Source organism: Acomys russatus, chromosome 25, assembly GCF_903995435.1.
Source record: "Acomys russatus chromosome 25, mAcoRus1.1, whole genome shotgun sequence".
NCBI classification, from domain to species: domain Eukaryota; kingdom Metazoa; phylum Chordata; class Mammalia; order Rodentia; family Muridae; genus Acomys; species Acomys russatus.
This window is the reverse complement of record NC_067161.1, coordinates 4,900,928-4,915,282: the sequence shown is the minus strand read 5'-3', so window position 1 is coordinate 4,915,282 and position 14,355 is coordinate 4,900,928. Positions and strand designations below refer to the sequence as shown.

General features: G+C 42.9%; 1 protein-coding gene across 1 annotated transcript in view; it reads right to left on the bottom strand.

Annotated features, from left to right (window-relative positions):
* The window catches only part of Grin2a (glutamate ionotropic receptor NMDA type subunit 2A), a 398,907-nt gene that overhangs the window by 111,420 nt on the left and 273,132 nt on the right, over positions 1-14,355 (bottom strand). Inside the window, exon 3 of the mRNA XM_051167318.1 lies at positions 12,707-12,821. Coding sequence (XP_051023275.1) covers positions 12,707-12,821 — 115 coding nt within the window. The remainder of the gene's footprint in view (positions 1-12,706; positions 12,822-14,355) is intronic.

Here is a 14,355-nt window from a genome sequence, read left to right as displayed (position 1 = left end):
GGCGCTGACCTGAGCAAGCTGGATCATCTCTCGTAGTCTCTTTCTCATCTCTGTGATGTGAGGGTTAGACCAATGCCCAACACCCGCAGTGGCACCATAAGGGCTAAATAGAGGTTAGTGCTTCCTTTTATTTGTACGTGGTCCTCTTACCTCAGCATCTTCAAGAACATTTTCAAGAGTTACTAAATTAAGTCCTAAATTCTATAATTCAGATTCTAGTGAGCACTCCAATTCTTAAAAAAAAAAAAGTTTATATTTTTTTATTGTGCAATAAATCCTTGCACTTAGCCATCTGTAAAAGCATTCATTTATTATCTGACAGCACTGTAGGTCAGAAATCCAAAAGGGCTAGACTTGGTTCTCAGGGTACCACAACGCTAGGCTCTGGGTCATCTGAGAGAATGCACTCCTGAACTCCTCAGGAACTGTTGGCTAAATTCAGGTCTTTGAGGTCATGGGACTTGTGTCCTGCTTCATTTCTGGCTGTTACAAAGGACTGGTCTTAGCTCCTGGGCCATTCCTGCATTCTGTTTCCCATAGTGCCCTCGTGATGATTATGTTGTCAACTTAACAGGAGATGAGTGCCTTAGGAAAGGGCTCTTCTGGCATGCCTGTAAGGGTCATTTTGATTGGGTTAGTAGAGGAGTGAAGACCCTTCCAAAAGAGGAGAATCTTAGACTGCAGAGAAAGAAAAAAGCCAGCTGTGGACCAGTATTTCTCCTTTGTGACTGTGGCTGAGCACCAGCATCTCTCTCTCTCTCTCTCTCTCTCTCTCTCTGTGTGTGTGTGTGTGTGTGTGTGTGTGTGTGTGTGTGTGTGTCTTTCTTTCTATCTGTCTGTTTCTCTCCCTCTCTGCCTATCTCTGTCTGTCTCTGTCTGTCTCTCTGTCTCTGTCTGTCTGTCTCTGTGTGTGCGTGTGTGTGTCTTTCTGTCTGTCTGTCTGTCTGTCTCTCCCCCTCTCTGCCTGTCTGTCTCTGTCTGTCTCTCTCTCTCTCTCCCTTTCTCTTCCTCCCTCTCTCCCTCTCTCTCTCTCTCCCCCCCCCCCCCCCCCTCCCTCCTCTCTCTCTCTCTCCCTCCCTCCCTCTCTCTCTCTCTCTCTCTCTCTCTCTTTCTCTCTCTCTCCTTTGTGGCTGTCCATACACTGTGATCAGCTTTTCCTGCCCCATGGTTTCCTTGCCACACTGCACCTGGAGCTGTGAGCCAAAATTAACTCTTTCCCTCTTCAGCTTATGAAGGTGTTTTGTCAGAGCAGCAGCAGGAAGAGTAATTAACACACCCTTCTGTCCTAACATCGGGAAAGCAGAAAAGCCCTTCTCATGATAGTAGCTTGGAAACCCCTCTCCTTTAAAAGGCTTTACGTAATTGTCTTCATAGCCTCCTTTTAGGAAATTCAATGTCAAATAACAAATACTTTCTTGCCATGTAACACAGCTTCATGCGAACTACCATTTCTGTTTAAAGTGTGAACATTATTGAGCCATTCTTAGAATTCTTGGCCGCACTTTCTGTGTAACATAGGCCAGTCACACCACAGTAGAACTTGAGCGCTTTTGCATCTAGACATTCATTTGCGGCGTTTGGGCTGTTTCAGCTGGGTGCACAGCTCTCCTGGCAGCTCCTGAAGCCCTCATCCTGCTTGTTCCCTGAGACCCTGTCCAGGTGAGGAGCGTTCCGTATAGATGCTCTTAACTTCTGTGAGACCCTAGAGTCCGCCCTGAACATCTGCAGCGCGCCTCGTGCTCTGCTGAAGTCTTGAGCATACCCTGGTGCCTTGTTACATTCTGAGTCTCTTAAAGACCAGATGCTTTATCTAATTTTCAACCCTCAACAAAGATGTGCATACAGCTGATGTTCAAGGGAAAAAGTCCTTGATCGAATGAATGGGAAGAGAGAAGGGTTAAATACCCCCCAATTCAGCTTCTTTTGCTTATGAGGAAAGATTCAACTGAGATGATTATTTGATAACTTAGCCTTTACTATGCACTGAGGACAGCCTAGGGCCTCAGCTACAGCCGTAGCTATCACTTCATTTGGTCTTATTAGTAACTTTCAACTTTCTCAGAGTCTACTCAATGTGCAAAGAAAGTTTAGGTTGTTGGTGCCTGCTTGTAATTCCAACAGGCAAACATAAATGCATCTCTGAGGCTTGTGGGCTAACCAGGCTACCTTATTTGGTGAGCGCCAAGGCTAGTGAGAGATTCTGTCCCATAAAATAAGGTGAGTGGTTCCTGAGGGACAGCCCCTAGGGCTGCCCTCTGCCCTCAATATGCTTGCACACCCACATGCGCCCTCTTCTGTACATGGACCCCCCCACACACAGAAAGACTCAGCATTATTCTAATTTCCTTCCTATGTGTCTTCATTTGGCCTAAGAATTTCAGCTAAGCATGATATTCCGGAGTTTAAAAGGAGACAAAATCCAAGAAGCAAGGGCTTCTGAAACAAGCAGTGGTGCTTCCTCTTTAACAACCATTAGAACCCCTGGGAGAGCATATGAAAACTGCAGATACAGATTCGGACAGGGTTAGCAGCAGGCCTAAGACCTTGATGTCTTTCCTCGGTTGGCATCCCGAGGACCTACACTTGCAAAAAATAATAATAATAATAATAACTACTATGGCACCTTCCTCACCGGGAATGGCCCTGGGGATGGGTGTCATTCAGCCTCCTCTCCATCCTGTGAGTGTGTGCTGAGCATCTGTAGCTGGATGCCAAGGATGGCACAGTCAAAACAAAATTAAAATTGAAAACAAACACTGAATGCCATTAGTGCTGGCTAGAATCCGAATGCATGGTTTGAACTACAAGCCTCTGCTGTGGACATAAGTACAGTCCATGTGATTGTGTTACCCATTGTCCTTCATTGGTGTCCTCACAACTAAGACTTTCCTTCATGCCATATGTGTATATATGTATTCATAGGAATATTTATTTGTATGTATAATCTAAGTACAATATTTATATAAATATTTCAGTTCCTGGGCAAGATTTCTTCTGTTGCAGAATATTGACTGTATATACACACACACATACTCTCTCTCTCTCTCTCTCTCTCTCTCTCTCTCTCTCTCTCTCTCTCTCTCTCTCTATCTATTTATTTATCATGAGTCCTAGGACCTCCTAATAGAAGAGATAGGAAATGATGACCAGGAAAGGGAGTGTATATAGAGAGATTAAATGGAGCCTCGGCACTCTTAAACTAAAAGGGAAGGATGAGGGGATGGGAGCAGATGTGTAGCGGGGACAAGGGTGTGGTTGTGATAGGAAGAAAAACTTCTACGTGCTCTATGGTAATAATGATTGACAGTAATTAACTGTGTATTTCTAAATAGCTAATGGAGTGGATTTTGAATGTTCTAAACACATAGAAATGATGAATGGACTTGTTAATTACCTTATCAGGTAATTACACATGGTATGTATGTATTGAAATATCACTCAGCATTGCATATGTGCACACAATTATTTTGTAGCAATTAAAATTTAAGGAGCTTGGGGGGGGTGTGTGTAATGTGGTTGGTAAAGTGCTTGATAGGCACATGCAAGGTCCTGAGCTTAATCTCCAGTACTGAAAAGAAAATAACTCTATCATGCTGGGCCAGGTATTGCAGGGGAGGGTTGAGTTCCAGCTGCATCATGACTGTGAGGTCATCCTAAGCTACATGGGACCTTGTTTTAAAATAAACAAATTTTGCGTTGGGAATATGACTCAGCCACTAAATAATATTTACCACCTTGCCTCCCTAGAAGCCATCACACATCAACATGCGGCAGCCAGAGCCATAGACGCGATGCAAGCTTAGCCTTTTTTCTTTCTTGAATAAAAATCTCTATTTGGGGCTGCAGTGTTGGCTCAGAAGATAAAAGCCCCTGTCCCAGCCTGATGACCTGAGTTCGATCCCCGAGGTCTGACACAGTTAGAAGGAGAGAACCAACTTCTACGAACTGTCCGCTGACACATTTGCTGTCACAGGCATGCAATAAGTAAGTGACTGTGCTACTTTTAAAAATTCTTCGTTTGTACTAGTGGTCCCTATTTTATTCTGCATGAGACATACAAGGCAGGGCACAAGCCCTTCCTTAATGACCCAAATGAGACGATACAAGGTTGTGAGACGTAATAAACGTGTACCATACGTAAGTACGTAACCTCACTAGCCAATTAGCTGGCTCTAGAAGAATCATCTGCCTCCAGGGATGAAAATGAGCATGAGGCAGGAGGTCACACCCCCTGGCTTCCCCTCTAAACTATCCTTCTACTGGCTATTGGTCAGGACGTAGTTTTGGGGAACACAGCCTTTTGGGTTAACGAGACCTACATTTGCTTCTGGTTTTGTCATGCTCTATCTGGAAGAACTTGGTCAGGTCACCAGCCTCTCTGATCTTGAATTTACATGTCTGAAACAGGAATAAAAATACCAACTTTGGATGAATTTTTAAAACACCTACATGAGATTATGAATGTAAAAAAAATTCTCAGTCTGGTTTTTGGTACAGAATAACTCTTAACAAATGGTAAGTGAAGTTGTCATGACTAACAGATTTAGGGGGGGCCCATCTGTGCCCTTGGACGACTCCTTCTGACGGAGCTGACGAAACAGGAAATGAACAGATCTTTCCCTGAGTGGGCTTCCAGTCTAAGTAGAGATAAACACGCTCATAAGTGGTCACAAAGCACAGTGCTGACATTCTTAAGAGTCGGCACGTGGGTCTGCAGAAACCGTGCAAATGACCGAACCCATCTTGAGTGACTGGGATGCAGGGTTGCTGCAAAAAGGAGAGAACCCTGACAAAGAAGGAAGAGTGTCTGATGGGACAGGATCATTGGAGGGCCCAGCAGACAGCAGCTACATATGAGGGCTTGCAGAACACGGGGAGAAGAACAAAGCGTTGCAGGCCCCACAGCCAAGCCTATGGGGGTTGGGGGGAGCTGACAGCCTTGGCTTTGCTTCAAATTTGTGTCTGCAGGTTATGTTGGAGGGGTATTCTATAGGCGACTCTGGAAACTAGGAGACAAGAATATGGGCGTGTCTCGGCAGGGCAACTGAAGCCACGGTTTCAAACGGGAGCCATTAGAACTGGGAGAAAGCCAGGTCTATCAGGAAAAGCTAGTGAGGCTTTCCCCTGTGCTCAAATGAGGCTCCCCGCTTCATAACGAAGTCCCCCCTCTCTTTTCAGAAATCTCATCTTTGAATCTTCTGCAAGGAATAGAATCTTGGTTTTACTGTAGCATGTGTTGGGTTTTGTCCGATCTATATGTGACATTAGACTTCAAGATGCTTTATGCATCTCTTTAGATCACTTTCAATACGCATTCCTGTTCTATCTAGCCTGGACTATGTTTAGCCTTTCTGCAACATACCCCAGCACGAAAACCACATTTCCCACATTGACTCAGTTTTATATATTAGTTTTAAAACATATAACTCATAAAGGCAATGTGCATGTGTGTGTATGTCTGCATACATTCTATCTTTTCACCTAAATATGGGCAAACCCTTAAGTAGCTAATACAATTGTTCTGAAGGCTGTGGGGGTTGTTGATAAGAAAATTGTACAGCCTGGAGGAAATGCATCTTATCACTGAGTCTGACTCTAAACTTCTTATCTTCAGAAAGACCTGGCAGAGATGACCAGGCCAGGGCACTTTCTCTCTTCTCTCTATGATGGATACTATAGCCAGTAGAATACAGATAGCACTGTACCAAGGTTGGCCCAGCTATAAGGTACATGGGGGCATGGATAACTCCCTACTCACCCTGGCTACAGCCCTCATATTTAATGGAGTATTGGCCCTGGAATGGGCACATGGGTACAGTGGGATTGACCACTCATTTAGATTGCACGTAAGATACTATTTTCAAGCCCTGAACCCACCAAGTTCCAAGATGAGTAGAAAATATACAGCAACCCAGATGTCCTGATTTGCAGGAGAAAGGATTGCTTAGCTCTAGGTTCAGGGGGCGGAGGAGGGGAGGTGGGAGTGCGGATGTAGAAGCATCCATGCCAGTCATACACAAAGGCCCAGCAAACACCAGCACCATCAGAGAGCCCCTCATGTTTTCCATAAAAAACCTCATCTCCTGCGCTGCTGCAGTGACGTCACTGGGTGACCCTGAGACGTGGAGGACATGCTGTGTGGCAGCATGCCAGCTCCACCCTGGCAGTCCTGCCCCTCTGCTGGCCTGCTGAACCAGGGCATGGTGCTCTGGGAAGCTTAGGGATGGTGTGTCTGGTGTTTACATGCTACTGCTCAGCTGGCTTCCTTTTCTTTGAGACAGAAGCATGGGGAGTTATTTCCGAAATCCTGGATCCCCTGAGTGTCAGGAGAATAGACTACTGACAGGACTATTTGTACATGCTAAGCTCAGCTGGGCAGCAACTCCCCGAGCGGCATTTGGGGGAGACTGCTGTGTCTCAACAGGAATGTGAGGCTATACAAACTATTCAAAAGCATTTTTGTATCTGAAAATGGAGACTGTCAAAGGCATCTTTCTTTCATTCGGTGTTATCACCTGTATTGCATTGACCTGCTTGTAAGCCAGCTCCTTGGCATACGAGCCCAATTCAGAGCAGCACAGACATTTCACGAGTGTGTGAGCCAAGCCGAAGCCTGGACTATGAAACTCAAGCAGCTGGAATGATTTCGCAGCTCAAAAGTGTGTCTCCAGATGATGCCCACTGCCCTCCAAACTTAACGACAAGCACACTCTCTACCTCTTGTTATAACCACAAAGCAAACCTTCCTGTTTGGGTTTTGCATGTGGGTGTCTGCAGAAGGAAACCCTGGGAAACAGTGAAAGAATGAAAAAACAGAGAAACAGTGTTCCAAGTCCCAGATGGGTTGGGAGCACTTGGAACACATGGAGTCATAAGGCACTTAGCGTGGTGAGTGACAGCGCATCAGAGAGGGGGCCACCCAGGGACGGTAAGCCAGAAGATAGTGTTCCCACTTCCCACATAACAGAAATGTATAGCCTTCCATCTCTTCAACATCCACGCTCTTCAATCTAACTTCCTTGACTACAAAATTTATCTGTTACTCAGTGATCGCTTCCATGGGTCCAAAACAGTGTCAGCCAGAGTACGCACTCACTCCTTTGTCAAGGGATAAGCAGAGCTTCCAGTCACATGTTCAGTAGATTATCACGAGGAAAAATAGAGCAAACTGGTGATCATGTGACGATGGCTATGTAACGTTAGTACCTGGAGGGCTATGTATGAGTCCTCAGCAACATCTGTGGGTCAGTTGTGCTGAGTCTCCCAGGTTGTAGAACTTCATTTTGAAATTAAGTACAAAGAGCTACGACACGTAAACAGACCTTGTTGCCGTATCTGGATGCATTCTGAGAAATAGTCAAGACAGAAAACCCTTGCCATGGCTCTGGAAAATTCTCTCGGTTCATTTCATGGCAACAGTCTTTCCTAAAACAGCAGCTGGTGCTCCCTGCTGTCAGACCTCGTTAACAAGTTTCACCTCTTTGTGAACTTCATATAAAAGGAATAACGCATTATAATACTTTGTTTCTGTCTCCTTCAGTTCAACATGCTTTTTAGTCAACCACATCAATATGTATATTAATATTTCCTTCCTTCTTATTAATGAGAAGCGGTCAATTTTGTGGCTATGCCACATTTTATTTACTCATTTCCTTATAGACATAGCTTGGGTTCTTTCTGATATTTTGCTATACAAATAAAGTTTCATGAACATTATCGTACACCTGAATGTCTGGATGTATGCATTTCTCTTTAGTGTTTGTGCCTAGGGATGGCGCTTCTGAGTGATGAGGGCTCTGTGTACTATGTGAGTTTTTCTTTATAAAGCCCAATCTAAACAAGTCCCCTAGCTAGCTCATTGTCAGTCGGAGTTTCACCTGCAATGTATAAGACTCTGTGCCTTCCCCAGGGGTCCCGCTCAAACTAAGGCACCAGCCAAGGACAATAGAGGCAGTAAACTTTAAACCCCTACCCAGATCTAGCCAATGGTCAGAACATTCTCCACAGTTGAGTGGAGAGTGTGATACGACTTTCTCACGTACTCTGGTGCCTCACATTTGACCATGTCCCCTGGAGGGGGAGACCTGGTGGCACTCAGAGGAAGGACAGCAGGTTGCCAAGAAGAGACTTGATACCCTATGAGCATATACAGGGGGAGGTAATCCCCCTCAGGAACAGTCATAGGGGAGGGGAATAATAAAAAAAATGGGAGGGAGAGAAGAATGGGAGGATACAGGGATGGGATAAACATTGAGATGTAACAAGAATAAATTAATAAAAAAATTAATAATAATAAAAAAAGACTCTGTGCCCTCACAAGAAAATAATACTTTCAAACCTTTTATTACCAGCCACTAAGTGGGTTGAGCCCGAATCATAGGAATTATTTTAATTTGCATGACCCCATGATGGGGGTCTAATCAGAGATAGGAGATTTGCCTAACATACAGAAGTAACTGTGTTCAAGACCCAGCACAACATACAGAGATATTTACGTGCCCACAAGACCGGCAATGCTAAGCCCTTCTCTGATTGCATGAACATTTGGGAGTGTCTTCTGCGACACACCTAAGACAAATTCTGTTTCTATTAAAACTGTTGATCTTTTTATTATTCATTCAGAAGAGTCATCCACATATTCTAAATATTTTTCATAATATATGTATTACCTTTTCCAATTTGCCTTTTGCCCTTTTCATTTCTAAATTTTTATAGAAGTAAGCAAAATGTTACTTATTTTGAAAGACTGCAGTTTTTATGCTTAGCGGATGTTTAAGAAATCTGTTGTCAGACTGAACAGATAATATTTAGGGATATGTATGGTATATGCATGTAATATTAATTAATTTAAAAAGAGACCACAAATTTGAAAGAGAACTAGGAGATACATATGGTAGAATTTGAAGGAAGTAAGGGAAGGGAATGCTGTTTTTTTTTTTTTTTTTTAATCTCAAAAATAAAAGTCAAAAAGAAATCTGAGGTCCTCTTGGGCATTCCAAATCTTCCTTCATCACCTTCTAGAAACTTTCTGATTTTAATTTGCTACAACCCTCCGATCAGTTTCAAGTAGATTTTGTACAGAGTATAAGTGAAGGGTCTAGGGTTACTTTCCTTATGGCTCTTGAGCAGACACGAAGCCGCTTATTACAAAGTCTTACACTATTCTCTTCATAACCCATCATATCATGTCACTGTGCCTTTGCAGATCCATTTTCACTATTTCATTGCTAGCTACAACACTGGCTGTAGAGTGTCTTGTAGACATGGGCATCCCCCTGCACTGGTGACCTCCCAGCTGCTGTGGCTGTCTGCACAGGACCACCCAAGGTCAAGACAGTCAAAGGCTCACTGTGGAGGAGTGAGGAGCTCCTGACCACACCCCCCCCAGAGGAGGAGTCAGTGGCTGCTGGGGTTGGAAGAGTCCATTTTCTTTAGGGGTGAAAGAGTCCATTTTCTTTAGGGGTGAGGTCCCTGGTGGGTTGATTCATATCCATATATATATATATATATATATATATATATATATACAAGAACAGCACTAATTGGATTTAATGGGTCATAAAATTTTTAATGGAAAATAAAGTTTAAAACAGGACATGGAGTTGAGACAGAGACATGTCGGGGGACCTAGGAAGAGCTGGAAGGATAGGGGTAAATATGACCAAAATACATTGCATTCATATATGAAATTCTTAAAGAATGCAAACAATACTATATTTTAAACGACACTAACTGTAGTATTTTCATAGACAGCTTTCATCAGATTAAAGAATTAATTGGCCTTCGTATCAAGATGGATAGTAACTTTTGTCAAATGTGTTTTCTGCATCTGTTGAAATAACTATATAATTTTCCTCCTTTATTCTGTTAATATGGTAAATTGCATCAATTTGCTTTTTGAATGCGAAGCCAATATTGCATTCCTAAAATAAACCCCTGTTATCTATGATGCATTATTCTTTTAGGGAACATTATTGCCTGCAATTAGTAAGATGGTGAGAAACTTGGTGTACACGAGTGTTACTTATTTTTTAAACATTTGATTGAATTCACAGTGAGGCCATCTGGACACAAAGACTTTCTTCTTAATACCACAGTAGGAAATGGAAGCAATGCAAATAAATTATTTCCATAGCACAAAGGGGGAAGGTTTTCTGTTATACACGCAACTGCCCAGCGAATTCAGAAAACTGCCTTTCTTCCTGTGTCGGTTTGGAAAAAAACTTGTTTCTCTGAAGTTTTCCCATTTTATTAGCACTGTCAAATTTATTGGCATACGTTTTATGTGATATTCTTTTTTATTACTTAGGATCTGTAACTCCTGTAGTAGTGTGGTTGTCTTTGTATTTTAATATTAATTATTTGCGTTTTCTTTTTTGCATAACCATTGTTGCTATGAATCAGGGACTTTAATAGTTTCCTAAAGGTTGGCTTCTACATTGTGGACTTTTAATCTCATATCTATAATTTTTCCCTACTGCTTCATTTGGGTTCTTTTTCTAGTTTTCTATGTATCACGAGATAGAGAAATAGAGACAGGAACAGAGAAAATAGGTCTTACTCTGAGATGGTTGTGAGCTTGCAGTCCTTCTGCCTCAGCCCCCAGTGCTGAGATCATAGAAATATGTCTCTATAGCTCTTTTTTTCCAGGATAAATTGTGCACTTTACAATTTGCCTTTTTAAAAATATTTATTTTATTTTTATTTACGTACATGCATGTGTGTCTTCTGTAAATGTATGACACATGCGAGTGGATACCCAAGGAAACCAGTAGAAAGATACTAGGTACCCAGGAGCCCTAGCCCTAACCATACTCCTAAACTACAAGCAATTAAAGGTCAAACATGAGTGCTGGGAGTTAGACTCAGGTCCTCTAGCAAATGCTCTTAACTGCTGATCTATGTATTCATCCACAATTTCCATTTAATTATATTGAATTTGCAGTCATAAATTCCCCTCCTAGCACGTATTCAGCCTTACTCTTCCAGTTTTTATATATTATAATTTCCACTATCATTCTGTCTGTTCAAAATATTTTCTATGTCATTTTTATTTCTCCTGTGACTTAAAATGTGTCACTTAAAATGTGACTAGAAATGTGTCATAATCTCCAAACGCACACTTTCTGGATACACTGTTATTGCTGAATTTTATTTGAATACTTCTGTGATTAGAGGGTTCACTCTATACCATTTCAATCCTTCCAACCATGAGGCCCATTTTATATTCCAAAACACAATCTACCTTGGTGAATTTTTCACATGTTTATGATGGAATGCATATGTTGTAGCTGGTGGATATAGCAGGCTAATTTCTCCTGAGCTCTTTTGTCACCTTTTCTATAGGCATCTGCCTGTTCCTGAGCCTGCAAAGTCTATGTTCTGTTTGCCTATAGAGCATTTTCTCCCAATTCTTGTTAGCTGTGTGACCTTCCCATGCCACAGCCTATGCCTTCTTCCTCACTAGGGCCTCTCCTGAATTTGATGTGCAAAGCGAAGCTACACTTCATTATGCTAATATCCCTAGAAATGCAGCATGTCTTATCAAATACTAGCCAACAACATCATTTTCTACTTCAGTTTTTTTTTTGTTTTGTTTTGTTTAATTTGCTAAATCTGATTAGTGCTGCCCTATGTGCATGGGTGTGAGGTCACCCACTGGGCGTGGGCAAGGTACTAGTGACCACACCCCAAAAGAAAAGTGACTCCTTTCCCCAGCAACCATCAAAGCCAACAGCTCCTCAGCTACGAGTAGGGTCACACACACTGGACTTTTAACTGGCTTGCTCTTGTGCGGATCTTATGCAGGCAAACATGGCTGCTGTGAGATCCTGATTCCTGTTCAGAAGATACCATTTCACAGCACTCGTCTGCGTCTTCCAGATCTTACACTTTGTCTGTTTGTCTCTTTCTCATGATGTTTTGTGGGCCTTGACCTGTTTTTCTTTCCTTTCCCTTTCTTCTTCTTCTTCTCTTCCTCCTCCTCTTCCTCCTCCTCCTCCTCCTTCTCCTTCTCCTTCTCCTTCCTCCTCTCCCTCCTCTTCTTCTTCTGCATTTTTTGTGATGGTGTGGAGATTGATTTGGAAATTGGAATATAGCAGAATAAGATGTGCCACTAGGACACATGCCATTGTGTTCCTGGGAGCTTAGTACACTTTGTTAAGTCTCTCTTCTGTGACACAGGCTGTGTCTGTATAATATATGGGGTGACTATTTTCTTTACATACAGACTTTTTGGAGCTAATGTGAATATACTTTAACACGTGCTCTGTGAGACTTATATACTCCCTCTCCTCAATATGACTTGCAGACAGCCATAGAAGTGACACTCTGAAGTTTAAAAAAAAAACTTAAAGTAAAAGTCTAAGTAAATTAAAATGCAGGGTATTCACAATATGGCCAGTGGTGAACGTGATTCATGCTTAGGAGATGCATGAATATCCCTGATCTTTGCTACAGTGGACATTTGTTGCTGCTTTCTGTAGCAGAGCCTAACCATCTCTAAGCTGTCCTAAACCTGCTGCAATCTGAGGGCAGCACAATATCATAAGGGCATTCCTACCATATCTGCCTGGTTCTCAGAAAGCCTGGGCCTGGGCTTCAGAAGGGAGCTCAGAGCCACTGTGAGGGAAGTTCTCAGGGAGAAAGTAACATGCCCCCCACCTTGCCCACACTCCCTCCACTGCTGCACTCTGCACACACTCACCTTTTCCCACTCTCGGTCCTTGTTCAGCACAATCACCACAAGCCTGGGGTGCACCTGATAGCCTTCCTCAGTGAAGGACAGGTCTTTGCCATCCCAGGTCACATTGACCATAAATCTAGATGGAGGAAAAGACAAAGACATATTTTAGGGAAGACTTAAAGAGGCGTCCAACAGATGAGTGGGTGCTGCAATCAGCACAATATTAGAGTGTAAACACGCATAGCCATTGCTTACCATCGTATAGAGCCTGCAACTGTGGACCTATTGGGACCTATGGAAGCACTGCTAATTACACACACTCCAAGCCTGATTCACTCTCAGAACTCCTGTCCTGTACCAATAATTAATAATAAATTATAATTAATAATCAACTGCTTAACACAGCTGACTACCACATCATTGACCTGGGTTCATATGATCTTCTTATATGAAAATCTGAATGCATACACACAGTCCCACCACCACCACACAACTCAGTGTTTGTGAGTGTGTGTAAGTTTGCACACCTATGTGTGAGAGTTTGCACGCGTGTGTGCATGCCAGAGGGTGTGGATACCCACATATGTATGGGCACCCACATGCACATGGGTAGCCCCAGAAGCTAGAACAGAGGAGGGCATTGGATCTGATGAAGTTGGAATTGCAGGTCGTGGTGAAATGTCCACCGTGTACGCTGGGAACTGAATTCTTGTCCTTGGCAGGGTCACTTTTAACCACTGAGCCATCTCTCTTTAGCCCTGTGTGTCCTATTCTCTTTTCATAGGTTTCCCTAAAGGAAACCACCTCCTTACAAACCACACAGAACTAGCTTGAAAGCAGTGACAGCCCATCTGTTTATTACTCATTCAGCTAATAATCATTTGCTACCTGTCAGGGCTTAGATAGTTGGATGGAGATAAACAAGGAAACAGATGTGATACCTGCTCTCGTGAGGTTTACAGTCTAAGGGAGAAGGCAGATAGTAGCTGATTAACAGCAAATCTATGGCATGCTACTAGAAAAAGAATGTGGCACGGAGGAAATGCTTCAGTTGGCAAAGTGTCTGTTAGGTAGACAGTAGGACCTGGTTGAGATCCCCTGTACCCTGTTAAAAGGCTGCATGAGTAGGCACATGCCTGTAATCCTACTGCTGCAGCAGGCAAAAACAAGATGGTGCCTTGGCACGCTGGCAAGCCAACCTGGCTGAACTGAAGCTTTCCAGGTTCAGTGAGAGATCTGTCTCAAACAAACAAACAAACAAACAAACATGGAGAGTAACTGAGGAAGATATCCAATGTCATTCTTTGGCCTCTACATAAATGCACATACACAAGCACAAGCACATGCATCCAACACACACACACACACACACACACACACACACACACACACACACACACACTTTTTTAAAAGAGAGGGAAAAATAAAAGAGATTTTTTAAAAAGAGAGGGATATTATAGAAAAGGAAAACAACCCAGGATGTATATTTCTATCTATGCGGGTAAGTCAGTGCTGACTAGGTATGGGGAGATGGGAACAAACTAAAAGAATGATATGTGCAAATGTCTGTGGTATGTGCGAGACACTAGCTACAGACAATTAAAGTTGACACAGAGATAGACAGAGACATGTGACACTAGACAAGCCTGAGAAAGTGGCTGAGGCCGGCA